At 44.6% G+C, this 22,428-nt stretch overlaps 1 protein-coding gene across 6 annotated transcripts; it reads left to right on the top strand.

Moving 5' to 3' along the window:
* The first annotated feature begins 18,688 nt into the window (after positions 1–18,688).
* LOC103632974 (proteasome subunit beta type-1) lies at positions 18,689–22,125 on the top strand. Of its 6 annotated transcripts, none has more exons than XM_008654675.2 (7): positions 18,689–19,018; positions 19,100–19,207; positions 20,850–20,931; positions 21,077–21,206; positions 21,280–21,422; positions 21,580–21,666; positions 21,759–22,125. In XM_008654675.2, exons 1-7 carry the CDS (start codon positions 18,978–18,980, stop codon positions 21,831–21,833), a joined length of 666 nt encoding a protein of 221 aa, XP_008652897.1. In that variant the 5' UTR covers positions 18,689–18,977; the 3' UTR covers positions 21,834–22,125. The 6 variants fall into 6 exon arrangements, 5 of the variants coding, with proteins under 5 accessions (XP_008652897.1, XP_008652898.1, XP_008652896.1 ...); XM_008654676.4 differs by having other exon boundaries at positions 18,751–19,018; positions 21,077–21,188; XM_008654674.4 differs by having other exon boundaries at positions 18,751–19,018; positions 21,077–21,188; positions 21,580–22,125.
* The last annotated feature ends 303 nt before the right edge of the window (positions 22,126–22,428 follow it).

Here is a 22,428-nt window from a genome sequence, read left to right as displayed (position 1 = left end):
TTGTGAAGAGTTTAGCAGGGTGATGACTCAAAAGTTTGAAATGTCGATGATGGGCGAGTTGAACTACTTCCTTGGGTTCCAAGTGAAGCAACTCAAGGACGGCACTTTCATCTCCCAAACAAAGTACATGCAAGACTTGATAAAGCGGTTTGGGATGAAGGACGCCAAGCCCGCAAAGACTCCAATGGGAACTGACGGACACGTCGACCTCAACAAAGGAGTCTCAAAGGTGGATTGAAAGGGAAAGATGGACTTGGACCATGAAAGACTTCCACTGCACTCTGATGAGAGGGTAACGAACTCCAAGTTCATTTCCAGGCTCTTATTGCCTCTTTACTCTAAGTTGAAGATTTTGGTGAGGTAATGGGGTTTGAGGGCCAAGATTGATCCCGTTTTGGTGCTTGATGCCAAAGGGGGAGAAGTTAAGGCCAAATCAAGAAATGGATCAGCTACCACTTGAGAATTTTGAAAATAGTAGAGTTAGAGTTTTTGTTTTGTCAAAATACTCTTATAGTCTCTTATTTGGTCTCTTGTGGGGAGAATATTTGATTATGGGAAAAAGGGGGAGTTTTTGAATCTTTGATCAATTTCTCGCGGAATACTTTTATCTATGCCTCAACAAGTGAATTTGGCTTAGAGATAGAAAATTGAATTTGATTTGCAAAAACAAACCAAGTGGTGGCAAAGAATGATCCAAATATGCCAAATTTGAATCAAAACAAATTCTTGTTCTCATTTGCATTGATGTTGCATTTCTACATATTGCTTTTTGTTGTGTTGGCATAAATCACCAAAAAGGGGGAGATTGAAAGGGAAATGTGCCCTTGGGCCATTTCTAAGTATTTTGGTGATTAAGTGTCCAACACAAATGGTTATGTGTTAAACTATGCCAAATGGTGGACAAAGTGCAAATCAATACAAAGGTACGATTCTAGACTTAGTACATTGGTTTTTGTGTACTAGCATATTTGTCTAAGTGCTAGAATCAGAGAAAAGACAAATGGAAAAGACTTGGCTCGAGCAGCCAAGATTCTGCTCAGTCTGGGTGCACCGGACAGTGTCCGGTGCGCCAGGCTGGCTCTGGTGAAAAGGCTGCTCTCGGGAATTGAACGGCGGCGTACGACTATAAATCATCGGACTGTCCGGTGGTGCACCAGACTGTCCGGTGAGCCAACGATCGGCCGAGCCAATGGTCGACCGCGCAATCCGCGCGTGACGCGTGGCCGAGCCAACGGTCAGAAGGGGGCATTGGACTGTCCGGTGTGCACCGGACAGTGTCCGGTGCGCCAACGGCTCCAAATTTTCAACGGTCGGCTGCGCCAGAATAGGAAAGAGATCTGCACCGTACAGTGTCCGGTGGTGCACCGGACTGTCCGGTGCACCAGTCAACAGAAGGCAAGAATTGCCTTCCTGGATTGCTCTCAACGGCTCCTAGCTGCCTTGGGGCTATAAAAGGGACCCCTAGGCGCATGAAGGAGTACACAAAGCACACTCTAAGCATTCTTGATCATTCACACTCCGTCTTTGCGCACTCGATTGGCATTCTTAGTGATTTGAGTTCCGTGTTAGTGGTGAACCTTGTGTTATTCATTTGAGCTCAAGTCTTGGCTGTGTGTGTGCGTATTGATGTGGACTTGTGTGTGTTGCTTTTCCCACTCTTACATCTGTGCTTCTTTGTGATCATCTCATTGTAAGGGCGAGAGGCTCCAAGTTGTGGAGATTCCTCGCAAACGGGAAAGAGTAAAGGAAAAAGAACACCGTGGTATTCAAGTTGATCATTGGATCACTTGAAAGGAGTTGAGTGCAACTCTCGTCCATTAGGACGCCACAACGTGGACTAGGCAAGTGTTGTACTTGGCCGAACCACGGGATAAATCTCTGTGTCTCTTGTGCTTGTTCTCACTATGTTAATTGTGGTTCACAAGAGCTCTCATTAGCCACTTGATTTAATTGTGCTAACACTTAATCAAGTTTGTGGCTTTAAGTTTCAAGTTTTTACAGGATCACCTATTCACCCCCCCCCCTCTAGGTGCTCTCACTGACTCCTTCCGGTATAACCGCTAAGATAAGGACGTGCGAGGAAAGAAAGACATTCGGTTTTGGGTCTCACTAGCTATGAGATCGCAGAGCCGGACTAGTGGGTAAAGTGTACACCTATTCGCAGAGTTTGAAAACCTATTCGAATAGTCCGTGTCCACTGGTATGGACGAGTCTGGTGTGGTATGGCAATTAGTGTTTTGTTTTCAAAAAAAAGGGTGCGTTTGAGAAAAGTGGTTTTTAAAAGGTCCGGCGGTTGAGCCGTAAGCTATGGTGGACGGGAAGTCCAGTACCTATTTTTGAAAATGAAAACCAGTGGAAAACTGTTGAGATACCTGGATGGTTTAGTCCAGGGGATTTTGTTCTAATATTGAAAAACTTTCTGCTCCTTTGGGAGAGGATGCGCTTTGCAAAATACAAAATGTTTTACAAAACAACCCTGCATAAAATATTGTCGTTTCTCCAAAATATCTTGAGCTCCACATATTCCATGCATTATATCTGATTTCCCCATTCCGCGGGTGAAGGTGGGCTGCTGAGTACGTTTGTACTCACCCTTGCTTATTTGTTGTTTTTCAGAAAAAGGAGATCGGGTAAGAGTTACGACTGTTCCCAACCTTGCCTGTGGCTGTTGGACCGCTGATTTGCTTCGCTGCGTATATCGGGCTGCTTCAGCCCCACTCTGATGATATGTCCCGAGTTGTGGACCAACTCTTAAAGTTGTTCGCCACCTTTATAGGTTTGTCTCATTTAAGCAGATCTGGAACTATCTGATGTATAAATGTGTTTACTGGCCTCCTGGGACTAGTAATTATATCACATTTGAGTCCCAGAGGATCTGGGGATGCTTCAGAAGCTCATCAACATTTTTCTGCGCCCTTGATATTTCAGTTTCACAAATTTCGTGTTTTACCACTTCAACATTAAAGTTATCAGTTGCTTCGGCAACTTTCTTCTTCAGCTCTTGCATCTCGGCTTGATGAGTTTCAGCTTGAGCAGAAAGCCTAGCTTCGCTAGATCTTAATCTTTTCGCTAAAGAGTGTAGGATCTTGTCTTTCTCAAGAGCTTCATTTCTCAATGTTATGACCTCAGAACGAAGGTTTCCAAGTGCCATTCGACAGCTCTAATCCTCTGCATCTTTTTGGGCCTTCAGAGCCTTGCTTAGAATCAAGCCCTGGCAAGCGAAGAGTGAACACATAACGACGATAAGAAATAACGCAACAATAGTTCATCTTAACAAAAATTACAAAATGACAAGCCAAAGTATACAAACCTTTAGGCTGTTGTAGGCAAGGCTATCTGCAAGCTAATCCTTTGTCTTCGCAGACAAACCGAGTTCAAGCTTTGGATACCCCATGTTATCCATCATTTCACGGCAAACATTGATCTCCTTAGCATAATATTTAGTTTCAGCAACTTGCTCTGGCGATAGCTGTTTTCCCGAAGCATGTCGAACAATAAAATTCAAATCACTCTGGGGAGGTGCTTCGGGAGCAGATGTTGTGGGTTTTCTAGAAAGCTCTCTTCCACAAGTTTTTCTGGCGCAATTTCTGAAGGTCCTGCCTCAGCATGAGCAGAAGTGCTTGCAGTGACCATCTCTCTGGCATCTTCAATTTTACCGCTAGAGGCTTCGGCAGAAGTAGGAGGTGGTGTTTTCACATATTCTAATACAACATCCAAAACACTGGCCATCCTCCTCTTCCTTGGAATTCCTGTTGTAGTAGCTGACAACTTTGGCAATACTGTCACTAGCATCTTTGGCTACTCTGCCACCTCTTCTGCTACCTTTTCTGAGCCTGGCTCTCTGGCCAGGTCTGCAATAGCTTCAATCGGCATAGCAGGAGCCGTCTCTGTGGCTAGGGGTGCAGTTTCTACCCTTTCAATTAACTTCGGCACATCGGTCGTCTCAATGTGCCTCGGTTTACGTGTCAAGACCTTGATTTTTTTCGTCTTCGGTGCCCCAGTAGATGTCGAAGCAACAACTTTCCATTTTCTCCCTTGCTTTTGAATGGGAAAGCAGTAATCTGGGTAAACAAACCCAATAACATCAAACACTCTATTCAGCCTCTTTTTCCCGCGAGCGCCGAAGGCAGCTATCACAACTTCGTCTTTTGCCCTCGAGTACGCTCCAAGCAGTTCATCACTTGTTGCCTCTATAGCGTCCAGCCAATCATCATTTGGCTCATCAAATTAGCTTCTAAACCGAAAGGTATACTTAAGAAAAACCAAGCCATTCTGGCTGGAGCCAGCAGCGGTTTCCTTTGGCATTTCCCATTCGTTTGCAAGAGGTCATACTTTATAAGCAATGTGCTCTTGAACTAAATCCATCGTGCCAATGTATGTGCATATGGTGTTGAAAGCAATTTGGCATGCTTGCACTTCATTCCCAAGTGCGATGGATGACCTTCTAATGTAGAAGCGTGACCATATAAGACGTTGGATAACGCCTCTCACATCTTCCCTCTGATTCAGGTCATTCTTCACGTAAAACTATTCCTTCATCCAAGAACCTGGCTACTTCTTCCGGAATGTAGGCATAGGATAATTCGCCTCAGAGCGAGGCACGAAGCCATAGCATCCAAAGTTGTTATGATACTGTTCTTTCCCAGTCGCCTTCGTCTGATAAGACAGCTCATGAATATTGTAAAATCATCTCGCATCCGGCTCCAATCATTGACTCCTCATGGCCCATATAAAACCCCCCTCTAATGAGAGCTTCGGGGGTAAGCTGATGAAGGTAAATCTCAAATGTCTTCAAAACTTCGACCAGCATTTTGTGGAGTGGAAAGCGAAGCCCAGCTTTCATGAAGCCCCTGAAGACCACCACTTCATCATCTTCAGGGAGGGGAACAGTGTCTTCTCCCCTAGCCCTCACTATTGACACATCATGAAAATATTTGCCTTCCATCGCTTCAATATACCCCTGTCTGATGGTTGATTTCCCAAAAACAACGTGGCTTGGTCTCCATGGCCGATCTTCGGCATCTTCGTTCTCACTCTCAACATCGAAGCTCTCGTTGTCACTTGAATCACCAGAAGCTAAAAAACGTGGCTCTAGCATTTCATTGGTGATTTTTTTTCTACGTTGGTCCTTTCCATGGCTTCGTAGAAGCCAGTAAGTGTGGGATCCAAGCTTTTCTTGTCCTCAACCATTTTGGTGATGATCGCTGCAGAAAGCCGAAGCTCAAAAGCAATTACACTCACAGAATAGGAAAGATAAAACGACAACTGCAGCACGAAAGCTAGATGGCACGAAAAATAACTGCAACACAGCCTCCTATATATATACTCAGAGCCCCACAGCTTGGTGGGTCCCACCATTCAGAATGATCCGCTATTCTAGCGAAGGGAAGGTGTTTTTTGGACCTTTGGCTAAAAGGCCTTCGTTCACATCGTAGTCTAAAATTGTTGCAAAGGAACAAATTAATACTGCGAGGAGCTACTTTTGGGGGGCTTCTTCTTCTGAAGGTCCTCAAAAACATAATTGACCATTTGTTTTCAGTATGAGCTATTGCAGGGAGCTTCGTCTTCAGGATGGAAGTCTTTCTCTCATGATGAAGGCGTACGAGATGAAGATATGATCTAAGGATGACAAGTATAAACGCCAAAGCTATAGCCAGAGTAACAACTTCGGCTTATAACGTTGATAAAGACTGATGATGATGCTTACTGAAAGGAAAAAATACTACTTAGTCCTTAATAATTTATGTTACGATCATAAGTAAATGTCAGGGACATAAATGTACTTTTACCTAGGTTACATCATGTGCCTATAAATAGGTGAACAGTAGCATCGTACTATTCACGCTGATTGATAATCCTTTCTACATACATGTTTTATGAAATGTAAATATGAACAAGTCAATGAGATATACCTGCTGGTTTCATCCCTTCGTATTATAATTTATTTATGAGACAAGGAAGGCATGTCCTTCATTACCTTCATCTGAAGAACATTATGTCCATGAGGAGATAATGCTTCGAAAGACGAAGGCCCTTAATACTTAACAATTGTGTTTCCTTGTTCTTGATTCACAACATTTGAGAACAAGTGACCAACACTTAATATAGATGCAGAAGGTAAAGAGCAAGGTAGAGATGCAAACTCTCGTGGACGACGCTAGTATTTTTACCTAGGTATCCGGAACCACACAATGTTTCGACTAATCCTCGTTGGTGCCCCTACGCAAAGGGTAGCCCACGCAAGGGCCAAGCACCTCGGTCAAGTAACTCCATAGAGGGTCGCGAGTCTTTTCCATGCGCAAGTGGTGCTCCGCTTCCGGCTCCTCTCGGGCGCTCCCCGGCGTCTCCACTATCAAGCTTCCGGTCGAAACGCCGCGGGTCTTGTTCCCTCCAGTTCATGGTGGCGGCCATGACATGAACTCGGTTGTCACGGTCTCGCAAGACTCTCGCCCCACTCGGTACAATTACAACGGTTCGCACAAGAGCCGAGGGGTTGTGTGATTTTTCTAAACTCACTCAACTAACTAGGATTCACCTAGAGCAAGCCCTAATGCGGTCTAACTAACCTAAGCACTTTGCAAAGCAGCTACGTTAATCACCGAGTGATTCTATTAAGCACTTGGGTGTTTGAGCACTTAGAAATATCTACAATATACCTTGGTATGTTGATTGGGCTCCCACACCTTCAAATGGCTGGTTGGATGATGTATTTATAGGCCCCAACTAAATTATAGTCGTTGGAGGAAAAGCTGCAGCTATATGCGGCACAGGGCACACCGATAGTCCGATGACATGTCTGGTGCGCCACTAGCTGTTGGATCTGGCAGGTGACCGTTGGCACTGTCAGCCTTGCACCGGACAGTCTGGGCTCTCCTCCACAGTGCCACCAGGAACTAGACATTGGACTATTGTTCCCTGGTGCACCGGACATTCCGGTGGTGTGGCACCGAATAGTCCAGTGCTCTCAGTCGGACGGTCCGATAGTGGCAACACTTTTCTTCATTTCTTGGACTTTGCTTGATACTTGTTGATCTTCACTTATGGTCCTCACAATGTCTTCTTTTGAGGTGTTGCTTCCTTAATGCCTTAGTTGAAGTTACTTTAGCATCCTGTGAACTACAAACACAAACACTAGCGAACACATTAGTCCACAAGTTATGTTGATCATCAAACACTAAAATCAATTAGCCAAATGGCCCAGGGTTCATTTTCCTTACAGAGTTAAAGTGCCTCACTTGGGCGGCCCCATCGCAGTCGTAGTCCTCATCGCCTACCTGTGGTGCCTGTGCTCCAAACTCAACAATATTCCAAATGGTTTCATGGAGTGAGGTTAGATGGTGCCTCATTTTATCACTCCACATAGAATAGTATTCACCATCAAAATATGGTGGTTTGACTAAGGGAACAGAAAGTAAAGAAGCATGTTTAGGAATGCGAGGATAGCGAAGAGGAATCTCACTATACTTCTTGCGCTCTCGGTGCTTTGAAGATGTCGATTCGGCATCTAAGGTTGAGGGCGCGGATGAGTCCGTCTCGTAGTAGACCACATTCTTCATCTTCTTTTTTCTTCTTGTTGACCTTCTTCTTGTGCGACTTGATGGAGCCGACAGATTCTTCCTCTTGTCCTCCTTGTGAATAGGCGAAACCAAAAACTTATAAACTTTCAACACCAACTTCACCTGAAGTTAGCGTTAGAACGAGTATAAATGAAATCGGAGCGCGGAAGATGGTTCTTCTTGCCACGAGTTGCTCAAACAATGTGTGGATTACTTTGGGAGCTAACTCAAAAAGATCACAAGTAAGAGAACTTAAAGAGAGAGGGGGAGAGGAATAATCAAATCGCAATGCAAGATTAACATAAATTCACAAGCAATTTGTTTCTTGGGGCTCGATTTAGAAGAACCTACTCCCTGTTGAGGAGCCTGAAAGTCGCCTAGAGGGGGGTGAATAGGCGAAACCTGAAATTTATAAACTTAAACACACACTAAGGTCGGGGTTAGTGTTTCAAATGTGGAAGATTGTTTCTCTTGATATGAGTTGCTCAAATAATGCGGATGACGTTTGGGAGCAAACTCAAATCAATATTAGCAAGGAAACTTTAGAGAGAGGAAAGAGGGCAAACAAATCAAGCGAAGATCAATGCAAGTGAACACGGTGATTTGTTTTACCGAGGTTCGGTTACAAAGAACCTAGTCCCCGTTGAGGAGGCCACAAAGGCCGGGTCTATTCCAACTCTTTCCCTCTCTCAATCGGTCACACAGACCGGTCAAGGCTTCTCCTTAATCACTTGGGTCACTAAGACCCCGCAAGGATCACCACACACTTAGGTGTCTCTTGCTAGCTTTACAAAGCACTTATGAGAATAATAATAGAGAAGGAGAAAGCAATCCAAGCAACAAGAGCAACAAAAGAACACAAATAATCCTCTCACAAGTCTCTAAGAACTAGAGTTGATTTTGGGAGCTTGGAGTGGATTGAATGCTTTGAATGTGTCTTGGAGTGTTTGGCTTTGCTCTTGCAATGAATGCGGAGTTCAGAATACTTGGATGCCATTGAAGGAGGTGGTTGGGGGTATTTATAGCCTCCAACCACTTACTAGCTGTTGGCTGAGTTTGTTGGCGATGGGCACACCGGATAGTCTAGTGGTGCACCGGATAGGCACTGTTCACTGTCCGGTGCGTGCCACGTCAGCACGCCCCATTGGGGTTTGGAGTGACTTGATCGTTGGAACCCTTGTCCTATAGCTGCACCGGACAGTCTGGTGCCACATCGGACATGTCCGGTGTGCGCTGACTTCTCTGCTCTGACCTCTACCGCGCACTTTTCACAACTGTTCACTTTTGGCAGACGACCATTTGCGCTAGGTTACTGTTGCTCCGTTGGCTCACTGGACATGTTCGGTGCACACCGGACAGTCTGGTGAATTATAGTGGAGCGCGCCCTGGAGAAACCCGAGAGTGGCGAGTTCGTTTGGTGCTTGGCCTGGTGCACCGGACACTGTCCAGTGCACACCGGACACTGCCCGGTGCGCCACTTGGCAGCACACTCTCATGTCTTGCTCCAGATATCATTAAGTCCCCAACTTAATATCTTTCTTGGTTTGTGTTGAACCCTAAGCACCTGAGATAAAAGACATCTAGGCAAACTAGTTAGTCCACGTGGTTTGTGATGGACATCAACCACCAAAATTGATTATAGGAAATGATTAAGCCCATTTCCCTTTCAATCCCCCCCTTTTTGGTGATTGATGCCAACACAAACCAAAGCAAATATAAAGTGTAAAACTGTAACTAGTTTGCAATTATGATTGATGTGCATAGGTTACTTAGAATTAAACCAATTGAAAGACTTTGTACATATGTCTAAGAATAAACATGATTGCTTTCTTCTATTTAACATTTTGGACACATTTGCACCACTTGTTTGTTTTTGCAAATCTTTTGGAACAAATATTTTCAAATTCTTTTGCAAGTAGCCAAAGGTATAAGAATATGATTGCAAGAAGCATTTTTAAGATTCAAAATTCCTCCCCCTCTTTTAAATGCTTTTTCCTTTGGCTAAGTAATAGCTCCCCCAAGAAATTCTCCCCTTAGCTTTCAAGAGTTTTTTTGAAATGATTTCCCCTTTTTGAAACAGATACCAAATGAAATTATACCAATTGAAATTTCTCATACTTATTGAAATTTTGAAACCAAATGAGATACCAATTGAAAATTAACTTAACTCAAATATCGATTGAAATGAACACTAATGAAGTAATTTCTTCCTTTGGTTTTTTGAAAATTTTGAAATGGTGGTGCGGTCCTTTTGCTTTGGGCTTAATACTTTCTCCCCCTTTGGCATTAAGCGCCAAAAATGGAAAACTTGAGAGCCTCTTTTACTTTCTCCCCCGTTGGTAAAATAAATATGAGTGAAGAGTCATACCAATTGAGAGTTTCTCGAGTAACGACAAAGGATAAATGATACCGTTAGAGTTGGAGTGGAAGCCTTGTCTTTGCCTAATACTCCATTTCTCTTTCAATTTAAGACTAAGCATAGAAATACACTTGAAAGCACATTAGTCTTAGCCTTGGCACAAGAAGAATAAGAAATATACATTTGTACCAAATGAAAGAGACATGATCAAAGATATATAAGTTCGCAATGTGTGCAATGTTTCAATCAAAGTTCTGAGAATCAAGTATATTTAGCTCATTTCTAAGTTTGCTAAAAGTATTCTCATCTAGTGGCTTGGTAAAGATATCGACTAATTGGTTGTGGGTGCTAACATAAACAATTTCGATATCCCCTTTTGTTGGTGATCTCTCAGAAAGTGATACCGGATGTCTATGTGCTTAGTGCGGCTGTGTTCAACGGGATTATCCGCCATGCGGATTGCACTCTCGTTATTACATAGGAGAGGGACTTTGCTCAATTTGTAGCCATAGTCCCTAAGGGTTTGCCTCATCCAAAGTAATTGTGCACAGCAATGGCCTGCAGCATTATACTCGGCTTCGGCGGTGGAAAGAGCTACTGAGTTTTGTTTCTTTGAAGCCCAAGACACCAGGGATCTTCCCAGAAACTGACAAGTCCCTGATGTACTCTTCCTGTCAATCTTACATCCAACATAATCGGCATCGGAATACCCAATTAAATCAAAGGTAGATCCCTTGAGGTACTAAATCCCAAACTTAGGAGTGTAAACTAAATATCTCATGATTCTTTTCACGGCCCTAAGGTGAACTTTCTTGGATTTGCCTGGAACCTTGCACACATGCATACTGAAAGCATTATATCTCGTCGAGAAGCGCATAAATAGAGTAAAGATCCTATCATCGACCGGTATACCTTTTGATCTATGGATTTACCTCCCGTGTCGAGGTCGATATGCCCATTTGTTCCCATGGGTGTCTTGATGGGTTTGGCATTCTTCATTCCAAACTTCTTGAGTATATCTTGAATGTACTTAGTTTGGCTGATGAAGGTGCCCTCTTGGAGTTGCTTGATTTGGAATCCAAGGAAATATTTTAACTCCCCCATCATCGACATCTTAAATTTTTGTATCATGATCCTACTAAATTCTTCACAAATTGACTTGTTAGTAGACCCAAATATAATATCATCAACATAGATTTGGCATATAAACAAGTCTTTAGCAATTGTTTTAGTGAAGAGAGTAGGATCAACTTTTCCAACTTAGAAGCCATTAGTGATAAGAAAGTCTCGCAGGCATTCATACAATGCTCTTGGGGCTTGCTTGAGCCCATAAAGCACCTTTGAGAGCTTACACACATGGTTAGGATACTCATTATCTTCAAAGCGAGAAGGTTGCTCAACATATACCTCTTCCTTGATAGGGCCATTGAGGAAGGCACTCTTCATGTCCATTTGATAAAGCTTAAAGCCATGGTAAGTAGCATAGGCAAGTAATATACGAATTGACTCAAGCCTAGCTACGAGTGCATAGGTTTCATCAAAATCCAAACCTTCGACTTGTGAATAACCTTTTGCAACAAGTCGTGCTTTGTTCCTTTTCACCACACCATGCTCATCTTGTTTGTTGCGGAATACCCACTTGGTACCTAAAACATTTTGATTAGGACGTGGAACTAAATGCCATACCTCATTCCTCGTGAAGTTGTTGAGCTCCTCTTTCATTGCCACCACCCAATCCGGATCTCTTAGTGCATCCTCTATCCTATATGGACAAAAATGAGCAACTCGAGATCTAGTGGTTACCCCCTTGTGGATGTCACCAACATTGGAGCTGACAGGGTGATCTCTTTGAATTGCTTGGTGGACCCTTGGGTGTGGCGGTCTTTGATCCCAAATCTCTTGATCATCTTCCTTGTCTTGATCATCTTCATCTCCCCCTTGATCAATGTCCTCCTCTTGAGGTGGCTCATCGTATTGATCTTCATCTTCTTCTTCTTGAGCCTTATCCTCATCTTGAGTTGGTGGAGATGCTCGCATGGAAGATGATGGTTGATCTTGTGCTTGTGGAGGCTCTTCGGATTCTTTTGGACACACATCCCCAATGGACATGTTCCTTAGCGCGACTCACGGAGCCTCTTCATCATCTAATTCATCAAGATCAACTTGCTCCACTTGAGAGCCATTAGTCTCATCAAACACAATGTCACAAGAAACTTCAACTAATCCAGTGGACTTGTTGAAGACTCTATATGCCCTTGTGTTTGAGTCATAACCAAGTAAAAAGCATTCTACTGCTTTAGGAGCAAATTTAGAATTTCTACCTTTGTTAATAAGAATAAAGCATTTGCTCCCAAAGACTCTAAAATATGAAACATTGGGCTTTTTACCAGTAAGGAGTTCATACGATGTTTTCTTGAGGATTCGGTGTAGGTAGAGTCGGTTGATGGAGTAGCAGGCGGTGTTAATCGCCTCCGCCCAAAACTGATCTGGTGTCTTGTACTCATCAAGCATGGTCCTTGCCATGTCGAATAGAGTTCTACTCTTCCTCTCCACTACACCATTTTGTTGAGGTGTGTAGGGAGAAGAGAACTCATGCTTGATGCCCTCCTCCTCCTCAAGAAATCCTTCAATTTGTGAGTTCCTGAACTCCGTTCCATTGTCGCTTATGATCTTTTTGATTCTCAATACGAACTCATTTTGCGCTCGTCTTAAGAATCTCTTTAAGGTCTCTCGGGTTTGAGATTTTTCCTGCAAAAAGAATACCCACGTGAAGCAAGAATAGTCATCCACAATAACGAGACAGTACTTACTCCCGCCGATGCTTATGTAAGCGATCGAGCCGAATAGGTCCATGTGGAGTAGCTCAAGCGGCCTGTCAGTCGTCATGATGCTCTTGTGGGGATGATGAACTCCAACCTTCTTTCCTGCTTGGCATGCGCTACAAATATTGTCTTTCTCAAAATGAACATTTGTTAGTCCTAAAATGTGTTCTCCCTTTAGAAGGTTGTGAAGATTCTTCATCCCAACATGGGCAAGTCGGCGATGCCAGAGCCAGCCCATATTAGTCTTAGTAATTAAGCAAGTGTCTAGTTCATCTTTATTATCATTAAAATCAACTAAATATAGCTAACCATCTAGCACTCCTTTAAATGCTATTGAATCATCACTTCTTCTAAAGACACTAACACCTATATCAGTGAAAAGACAGTTGTAGCCCATTTTACATAATTGAGAAACAGAAAGCAAATTGTAATCTAATGAATCTACAAGAAAAACATTGGAAATGGAATGGTCAGGAGATATAGCAATTTTACCAAACCTTTGACCAAACCTTGATTTCCATCCCCGAATGTGATAGCTCTTTGGGGATCTTCATTTTTATCATATGAGGAGAACATCCTTTTCTGCCATGTCATGTGGTTTGTGCACCCGCTATCGATTATCCAACTTGATCCACCAGATGCATAAATCTACTGTTAGGGGCCTTCGTCTTCCGAAGGTCCTCAAAGACATGATTTAACAATGTTTCCCAAGTGTAATATATGAACAGGTACCTTCGGACTCGGGTTAAAACCATACACAATGTGAAAAGCATGGTCGAGACGAAGGCTGATGTTGCTCCGAAGCTACGCGCAAGGGATCTTCGGCCCAATGGTGGAAAAAGGAACTAACTTAAAGGGGAAAAGGATATCTAGTCCTCGTTGGGTTGTCCATAAGTTAATAGTAAATATGAAGGGCATGAATGTAAATTTACACAGGCTGCGTCCTGTGCCTATAAATAGATGAACAGTACCCCCGTACTGTTCACGCTGACTTGTACTCGCTTGTGCGTCACGCTTGTACTTTTACCTTCTATCAAGTCGAAGGTACAAATATAATCCTATGTTATTCTTATTCATTCATGATTATATAATAAAAGATATATTATGATGTCATATGATTATCCATGTTGTTTCCCATGTATTATGAAGGTAAGTCCTTCATAACCTTCGTCCGAAGATCATTATATCCTTATGAAAATAATGCTTCGAAGGACGAAGGGCATTAACCATTAATCTATTTTTGTGTTGCCTTGTTCTTAATTCATAGCATTTGAGAACAAGTCCCCAACATTGGCGCCCACCTCCGGTGTACTCACTTCCACAACCTTCGGCAAAGCACTGATCTTCGTCATGCCGCCGAAGAAGATAACAGCGCCAGGGGCTGCTGCACTGCAGCCACTGGACACAAACCAGGAGACTCTCTCTCTCTCCAAGAGGCTCGAAGCCAGAAGAGAAAGGCCACCAGTCCAACACTCCAGGAGGAGGAGTTGGACCAAGAGATCAGGGACATTGAAATCATTCATCAACAAGTGCAAAGGAAAAAGGAGAAGATGGCTTGGTTGGTCGATCTTCAAAGGAAGATCGATGAAGCTACTGAGGAAGTGCGTCAGCTTGCTCAAGATGACTAAGACCGAAGGCCCCAACACAGGGAGCTTCGTCAAGAGGGCTTATTCAATGAAGATGGATGGTATGATGATTTTAATCATGATACCTTTACTTTTGATGATGCTTCTCCCTTGGCAGCAGAATTGCAGGCTATCCCATGGCCACAATCCTACAAGCCACCCCAGCTACCCATGTATGATGGGCATTCGGATCCAAAGCAATTTTCGATGAGCTATGAGGCAACAATATCCTCATATAGAGGCAACGCAGCTGTCATGGCCAAGTCCTTCGTCATGGCAGTCCGGAACGTAGCCCAGACATGGTATTCTTCCCTTCGGCTAGGGACAATCACATCGTGGCAGAAGCTCAAGGACATGCTGGTTACTAGTTTTCAAGGCTTTCAAACAAAGCCAGTCACAGCTCAGGCCTTGTTCCAGTGCACGCAAGACCATGAGGAATACCTTCAGGCGTATGTCCGAAGGTTCTTGCGACTAAGGGCACAAGCGCCCACAGTGCCCAATGAAATTGTCATTGAGGCCATGATCAAGGGCCTTCGGCCAGGACCTACGGCTCAATACTTCGCTAGGAAGCCCCCACAAACTCTGGAGAAGCTGCTTCAGAAGATGGATGAGTACATCTGGGCTGACAACGACTTCCACCAAAGAAGGGAGGAAGCTTACAGATTCTATGAGATGACCAGGGGCTTCGGAGGAAGAATCCACCCTAGGCATGTCAGATCAATTCACAGCTCCAGTCAGAATGACGACAAAGGAAGCCAACTTCAGAGGCCACAGTACACCTCACAGTCTTCGGGGCAGCAGCAAAGCTCCTTCAGGCCACTAGCTCCAAGGGGCAGAGGCGCCAGGGGCTTCGGAGGAAGATATGGGGATCAGCCCAGGAAAATTTATTGCCTATTCTGTGGTGAGGACAAGGGCCATACTACAATAATGTGCCAAATCACTATTCTAAAGCAAATGGAGATCGCAGAAGCTGAAGCTCAGAAGAATCAGCCGAAGCAGGTCTTACACACTGCTTCGTGCCACTCTCCCTACATACCAGAATATGTGGGCAATTTTCTGTAGCCTCTGTAGCTTCGGCTAGCCATTCGCAGGCTTCTTGGCCTCAACTTCCACCGCCACCACCACTGCAACCTACATATTCCTGAGGCCAGCAGCCAAAAGGGCGCCAACACTCTCAACAGCAACGTGAATTCAGGGAGGAATCCGAAGCTCGTACAGTCAACAGTACTGTGCCAGAATCAAAGCACATTTATTCAGCGATATCCTGCCTCTGAAGTACTTTTATGTTCTATGTCATTTTGTTTTTTAATAAGGAACAAGCAATATAAATCTAGCTTTAAGTTCTTGTAATGATTGTGCTTCTATCGAGATGGAATATATTTTCTTCACAAACTTACTAGCTGTTGGCTGAGTTTGCTGGCGATGGGCACACCGGATAGTCCGGTGGTGCACCGGACATGCACTGTTCACTGTCCGGTGCGTGCCACATCATCATGCCCATTGGGGTTTGGAGCGACTTGACCGTTGGAATCCTTGTCCTATAACTGCACCAGACAGTCCGGTGCCACACCGGACATGTCCGGTGTGCACTGACTTCTCCGCTCTGACATCTGCCGCGCACTATTCACCACTGTTCACTTTTGGCAGACGACCGTTGGCGCTAGGTTACCGTTGCTCCGTTGGCTCACCGGACATGTCTGGTGCACACCGGACAGTTCGGTGAATTATAGTGGAGCACCCCCCGAAGAAAACCGAGAGTGGCGAGTTCGTTTGGTGCTTGGCCTGGTGCACCGGACACTGTCCGGTGCGCCAGTGTCCGGTGCGCCACTTGGCAGCACACTCTCATGTCTTGCTCCAAATATCGTTAAGTCCCTAACTTAATTTCTCTCTTGGTTTGTGTTGAACCTTATGCACCCGAGATAAATGACATCTAGGCAAACTAGTTAGTCCACGTGGTTTGTGATGGGCGTCAACCACCAAAATTGATTATAGGAATTGATTAAGCCCATTTCCCTTTCAGAGGCCACATAGGTCGGGTCTCTTTCCCTCTCTCAAATGGTCACTTGGACCGGTTGAGTGCTTCTCCTTAATCTCGAGGGTCACTTAGACCCTGCAAGGATCACCACATAGTTAGGTGCCTTTTTCTAGCCTTACAAGTGAGAATTTAGAAAGAGAGGAGGAAAGCACGATCAAAACATGAAGCCAAATTTTTGCTCCTTGTAATGGATGTGAGTTGTGGAAGTTTGGGTGTGTTGAATGGAGGTGGTTGAATTGTATTTATAGTCACCAACCACTTCCTAGTCGTTGTCCACTTTCTGCAAACCGTGGAGGCGTGGACGGTCCGCGCTCCTGGCCCGGATGGTCCGCCTATGCACATCAATGGTTGAAATCACAATGGTTAGCAGTAACAACTATATCAACAGATATTACTGCATTAAATGCGTCGTCAGATGTCAGATAAAGCAGTCACGGACGGTTCGGTCGTGCACCCCAGACGGCCCACGAGGATGCTAAAAATGAATTTTATCGAATCCGGCACCTTCGGTTATTTCTAGTTTTCAACGGGCGAACGGTCCAGGCCTGAGGTCGGACGGTACGCACATGGCACCGGACGATATCCACTTATCTGTTTGATGGTCCGAAGTAGAGATGTGAGTTTTGCACAGTTCATGTCTCAGGTGCATCGAGGTGTCGTAGACGGTCCGACGGAAGGTCTTGGACGATTCACGCGCATGTGATTTCTCCAAAAGCTCCCCTGTCTGGAATAATATACGTTATTCCGGACAATCGACTTAGAATTGAGATGGATGGACTTATGCACCTGTGAAACAATCAACTAGCTATACTACTTTGTCCATAAGGTTGCGATGGTCATAAAAACCAAAATCAATTTAGAGAACATGGTTAAGGCCATTTCCCTTTTAGACTGTCCAACACCCTACGCGCGGACTATCCAGAATCACACCGAGCCCCCACATGGCTCGCAGGCGATGCTCGTCATAACTGGACAGCCCGGATATAAGCCCGGATCGTTCGGTCCCTTCGCAGATCGTTCGGCCACCCCGCCCAGACCATGCAAGTACGTCTAGACAGAATAGGGTGATGCTTACAACACACAATTTTCTACCCACCTCAACAACACTACTATTTCCCGCCTGTGGTGCATCAAAGACGTAGTATACCACCACCACCACCACCATCGATATGCGGTGCACAACTATAGGTATGACCAGACAGTCCGAGTATGATCTCGAACCATCCGAACACATTGTGGACCGTCCGACACCTTACGCCAGACCATTCGGATATGTATACGTAGAACATAGTACTGCGCATAAGGCACAATTTTCATACTCTATCCCACCTACATCGCAATGTATTCGCAACATGCCACCAACCACACATGAGGCCAAATATTTTTTGGCCCTTGCGGAGCTAGAAAGGGTCATCCCATACCACACAACAACGGGATGCGGTACCGTATGCCTCATGGCCTATATTGGAAGCCATCTTTCATCATCTTGGTACAAAAGGCCATCATAATGATAACTGGCCACCTAAGCCCCATGCCTCGAGGACCGATGGCTTACCATCGGTCACTATGGATGAAGTTTGGAAGTAAATAGGCCATATGACCCTCGATGGGACGCCGTTCCATACCCTCCAGAGACTAGTGTTCCAGATTTCTCTAAATTCTCAGATGAGGGCAGTAAAAGCACTCTCGAACACGTAGGCCAATTTCTAGCATAATTGGAAAATTGGCCAACATAGAAGCTTTTCGTGTTTGCCTATTCTCATTATGCCTTACTAGCCTTGCATTCACCTGGTGACCTATTGCCAACCGTTCGACACCTCGCAAAAAGGTCCCCAAGGTCTCGACTCCCCGTGAGCGAGATCTAGGGTTCATTGATGTTTGACCCCAAAGTAGGTGGTGGCTTGTGGAGCAGAAATAAAGGTAGAGTTCAAGGCTGCATCGTAGAGCCTACCCCAAGGTTTTGCACGTCGTGTGGAGGCCCTAGGGTTCATTGGTATTTGGCCCTCCAAAAGATGTCAACACTATTTATATGATATATAAAAATCGTAGTAAAGTACGAGCAACTAACTAGTCTCTGCTCTTTTAAAGCACCAGCTTCGTGCGTTATTCCTCTCTCCTACTTCTCGCTTAACAATTGTCCAATGGACCATTACACCACATATGAGTCGTTACACACAGATGGGCCGTGAGAACCATTAAAACCCAATACAACATAAAACCAAACATAATGTTCCTAGATAGTACCACTTTGCTGGCTAAAGAAGGACGAATGAGTTATAAAAAATATGATAGACTCTATTTTCAACGTATAGCTAATTAAAGGAGAACGAGAGACGGAAAAAAGAGCTAGACTCCTTTATCATCGAATAGCTTTCTCGACGAAAACTGGAGGAGCTAAAATTTTGAAGGAGAACCCCAGACCACCTCGGCCCACGGACCCACGGACCATAGCCCAGAAAGGACCAAGGTGGAAGAAACAAAACGAAAGGCGGTGTCAGCTGCTCCTCCACTTCCCGTGTTTCTAACTCCGGTGGCTCCACCACTAGCAACCCGTGCAGCGAGCCCACCCCGACCACTGCCATGTCGAGGCGCGGCGACTGGGTCTACGAGAACAACGGCGGGTAGCCTCCCTGCGGCCTTCCCACCTCGCCTGCTGGCCGTATCCTATGTGTTCTCTAACGAGGGTCTGTTTGGTCCTGCAGGACCTGCGTGGCCATCGCCGGCGCCGATTACTGTGTCGTCGCGGCGGACACCCGCCTCTCTGTCGGATACAGCATCCTCACGCGCGACCACTCTAAGATCTGCGACCTGTGAGTCCCTGAACCCGATCTCGTGCTTCGATCTGTCCATCTGGGCTTTAGGGTTTGTGGATTGGGAGGCACGAGTGAATTTTGGTGTGGCGTGGGCTAAAATATGGGTGACAAGGCTGGATTCGTAGCAGGATTTGGTGCTGCCACTGGTTCTTTTAGCTAGGGTTTGGTGCGTGGAGGATTGTGTCGAAAATTATGGGGGAAATACCTTTACATTCTATATGTTTTATACGTTTTTCGTTAATGGCTAGTTAGTTCAGCGTCCTCTTTGTGAACGGGAATGCTTAACTGGCTTGCTACTGTGGTATGGTCTTTTGTTCATCAATTTGCTTACTTAATAATGCTGAGCACACTGGGTTGCATGTGGTTCATTCTTCATTCTTCCTAGCCCTAGTTTTATGTCCTATGTTTGCTCTTTCATTCAGATGACTAGGTCATCATAGAATAATATTTTAGATTCTGCTTTCTGCACAAGTAGGGTAACCTTCGTTGCTAAACAAACTTCTGGTTTTGGCAGATGAGCATTTCATTAGCATATCATTGTAGGTAAGGGAGATGTAGGCTTGACATTTAGGTTTACTTTTATATTGAGTAAAATACATTTCCGGTCCTTGTCGTGCTATGTCATCTCGGTCCATAAACTTTCAAAGTGTGTCTCTTAAAGCCTTAATCGTTGTTTGGGTCTCAGTTAGGTCCAAACGGGTTGTGGTTTTACCATACAGCCTAGCACTGGCATATGGACCCCACATGTCAACCTATGTATCTCTTTTCTCTGTTTTCTCTCACCTTCCCGCATCTTGCTCATGTCGTCGCGCGCCACACCGTGTGCCTCCGTCCCGACAACACCGAGGCTTGGGAGCGCTGCGGATGCAGCTTACTTGCACTCTGGAAGCCAGCCGCACACGACGCAGCCGGCTTGGGCGCCGCCTTGCGGTGGACGGGCAGCCACGCTTGCCTTGGTGGGGGAAGGTGCCGCTGGAAGCGTGAGCGGTGGCTGGCGGCGCAGGGGGCACCAGCTGGTACGGGAACGCCTTCGGCGAGATGGGTGGGATGGTGACCGCGAGCGTCGCCAACTGCGTGTCATTGGTGCAGAAGAACAGCAATTAGACCGTAATGGTGTGGAAGAACAGCTGTCTACGGAGGCCAGGGAAGGCACGGCAGATTCAGCTGCCTTACTGTTCTCATTCTCAGTATTTTCCTCTTTCTCTTCATCAACAATTACATGGGAGGCTGCTTCATCAACAAATGCAGGGGAAGCTAATTCGGATTCACCTGGCTTTACTTCTCCTTTATTCTCAGATTCTGGGACAGCAACATTATTAAGCTGTGCTTGGCCTTTGGTGCTTTCTTCAGTATTCTCTACAGCAGGGGGCTCCTCTTTCTTATCTTCACCTCCCTCAGTATTTTCTGCAGCATGTGCACTTGGGTTAGGACTGCCAAATGGTTTGTTGGGGGTGTGATTCCAGCTATGCTTACCTTACGGCGTCCATTCTCTTGACATGCAGCTAGTGGGTTAAAGCAACATAATGCTTCCGTGCATTTAATCTATGCATAGGTGCTTAGTGCTGTTTGTAACCTTGATTCCTGTGTTATATATATTTTAGGTTGTGCCCAAGAATAAAGATTCTCTCTTTATGTGTAGGGCTGACAAATGTGTACTAGCATCTTCTGGCTTTCAGGGTGATATTAAAGCTCTGCACAAGAACCTAGCTGCCAGAGAATTGGTAAAAATTACAACTAAAACTCAGCTTGTAAATTGTTTTATATGTTCATTCTATCACCCTTTTTGTTGATACCAAGCGGTTATATCAAGCGCCATAAACTGCACCAGTACTGATTCAATAGTATCTTTCATTTGTCTGTATATAGCTATACCAACACCAGCATAACAAAAGGATGAGCTGCCCTGCCATGGCACAGCTCCTCTCCAATACCCTGTACTACAAGCGCTTCTTCCCATATTACGCCTTCAATGTGCTCGGTGGGCTTGACAGCGAGGGTAAAGTTTGTTGCTTTACTTTCTCACATTTATTGTTTGAACACTCAAGTAAGCATGTTGTGCACCTGCACAGGGAAAGGGTGTGTTTTCACCTATGATGCAGTAGGTTCCTATGAGAGAACTGGTTATAGTGCTCAGGGAACGGGATCTACTTTGATTATGCCAGTCCTGGACAATCAACTAAAATCACCAAGTCCTCTATTGCTCCCTGCCAGGGTAAGCCCTGCACATTTATATCTTCTGTGTGTTTCTCGCGGTGGTTCTGTTCAATGAGCACCTATTTAATCAAATTTGCATTCACAAATATAAGTGAATGGTGACTACAAATAACGCTAACAGCAGATAGCCTAAGAAATCTTTTCAATGTGCACAGGATGCTGTCACACCATTGTCGGAGTCAGAGGCCATCGATCTAGTTAAGGATGTGTTTGCATCTGCAACTGAGAGAGACATCTACACTGTAAGCTGCATTTGCTCATTGCCAAAATATTGCGCCTGTTTCTCTTTTATATATATCTACCCTGTTGATCCACAAACATGCAAAATATGCAGGGAGACAAGTTGGAAATTGTAGTCATCAACAAAGTCGGGACTAAGCGCGAGTACATCGACCTGAGGAAGGACTAAGCCAACGCTTCAGTTGTGCTGCAGCTGTCATTTGCTTCGGACATGTTTCCTAGTCTGGGGATTTATGTCTAAAGCCGTTGCTTGCATAGAAACATATGTTATTACTTGCATATGTCCTGTACCAGGGTTCAGTCAGCTTGTTTTTTTTTTGTTGAAACAAATTGCTTGGATATTGAAGCGGTACTTACTGGCGGAAAGTCTATATTTGGTTGGGAGCTTAACATTAATGGCCTCATCCGAAATGTCACAATCACAAGTCTCTTTATATCTCTTCTACTCATTCGGATTCGAATTGCCTTTTGTCTTTAAAGATCTTTAACTTTTATGTAGTACCTCCCTTTTAAATTATATGATGTTTTTAGTTTCTTTTAGTATATTGTTTCTATAGCGTATATCTAAGGTATAACAAAAGTTATACATAGAAAAGTTAAAAATACCTTACAATTTAGAATATTATATTATATACAGAGATATTATACTTTATATACCAATACCATTCAAAATTACAAGTAGTTTGGGCTTTTTTAGCTAACGTTGATTTTGTTATGCACTTATACATTGCTACATGTCTGTATGGATAGTAGAGGCGGACGAT

Source organism: Zea mays, chromosome 7 (genome assembly GCF_902167145.1).
Source record: "Zea mays cultivar B73 chromosome 7, Zm-B73-REFERENCE-NAM-5.0, whole genome shotgun sequence".
Lineage (NCBI taxonomy): Eukaryota > Viridiplantae > Streptophyta > Magnoliopsida > Poales > Poaceae > Zea > Zea mays.
The sequence above is the reverse complement of the archived record's forward strand: the minus strand, read 5'-3'. Positions and strand labels throughout refer to the sequence as shown.

Coding starts and splice junctions, on each gene's coding strand:
- LOC103632974 (XM_008654673.4), top strand. CDS start 18,978: ATGTCGAGGCGCGGCGACTGGGTCTACGAGAACAACGGCGG. Junction 19,019..19,099: donor GTCTACGAGAACAACGGCGG/GTAGCCTCCCTG, acceptor TTGGTCCTGCAG/GACCTGCGTGGCCATCGCCG. Junction 20,932..21,076: donor ACCTAGCTGCCAGAGAATTG/GTAAAAATTACA, acceptor GTCTGTATATAG/CTATACCAACACCAGCATAA.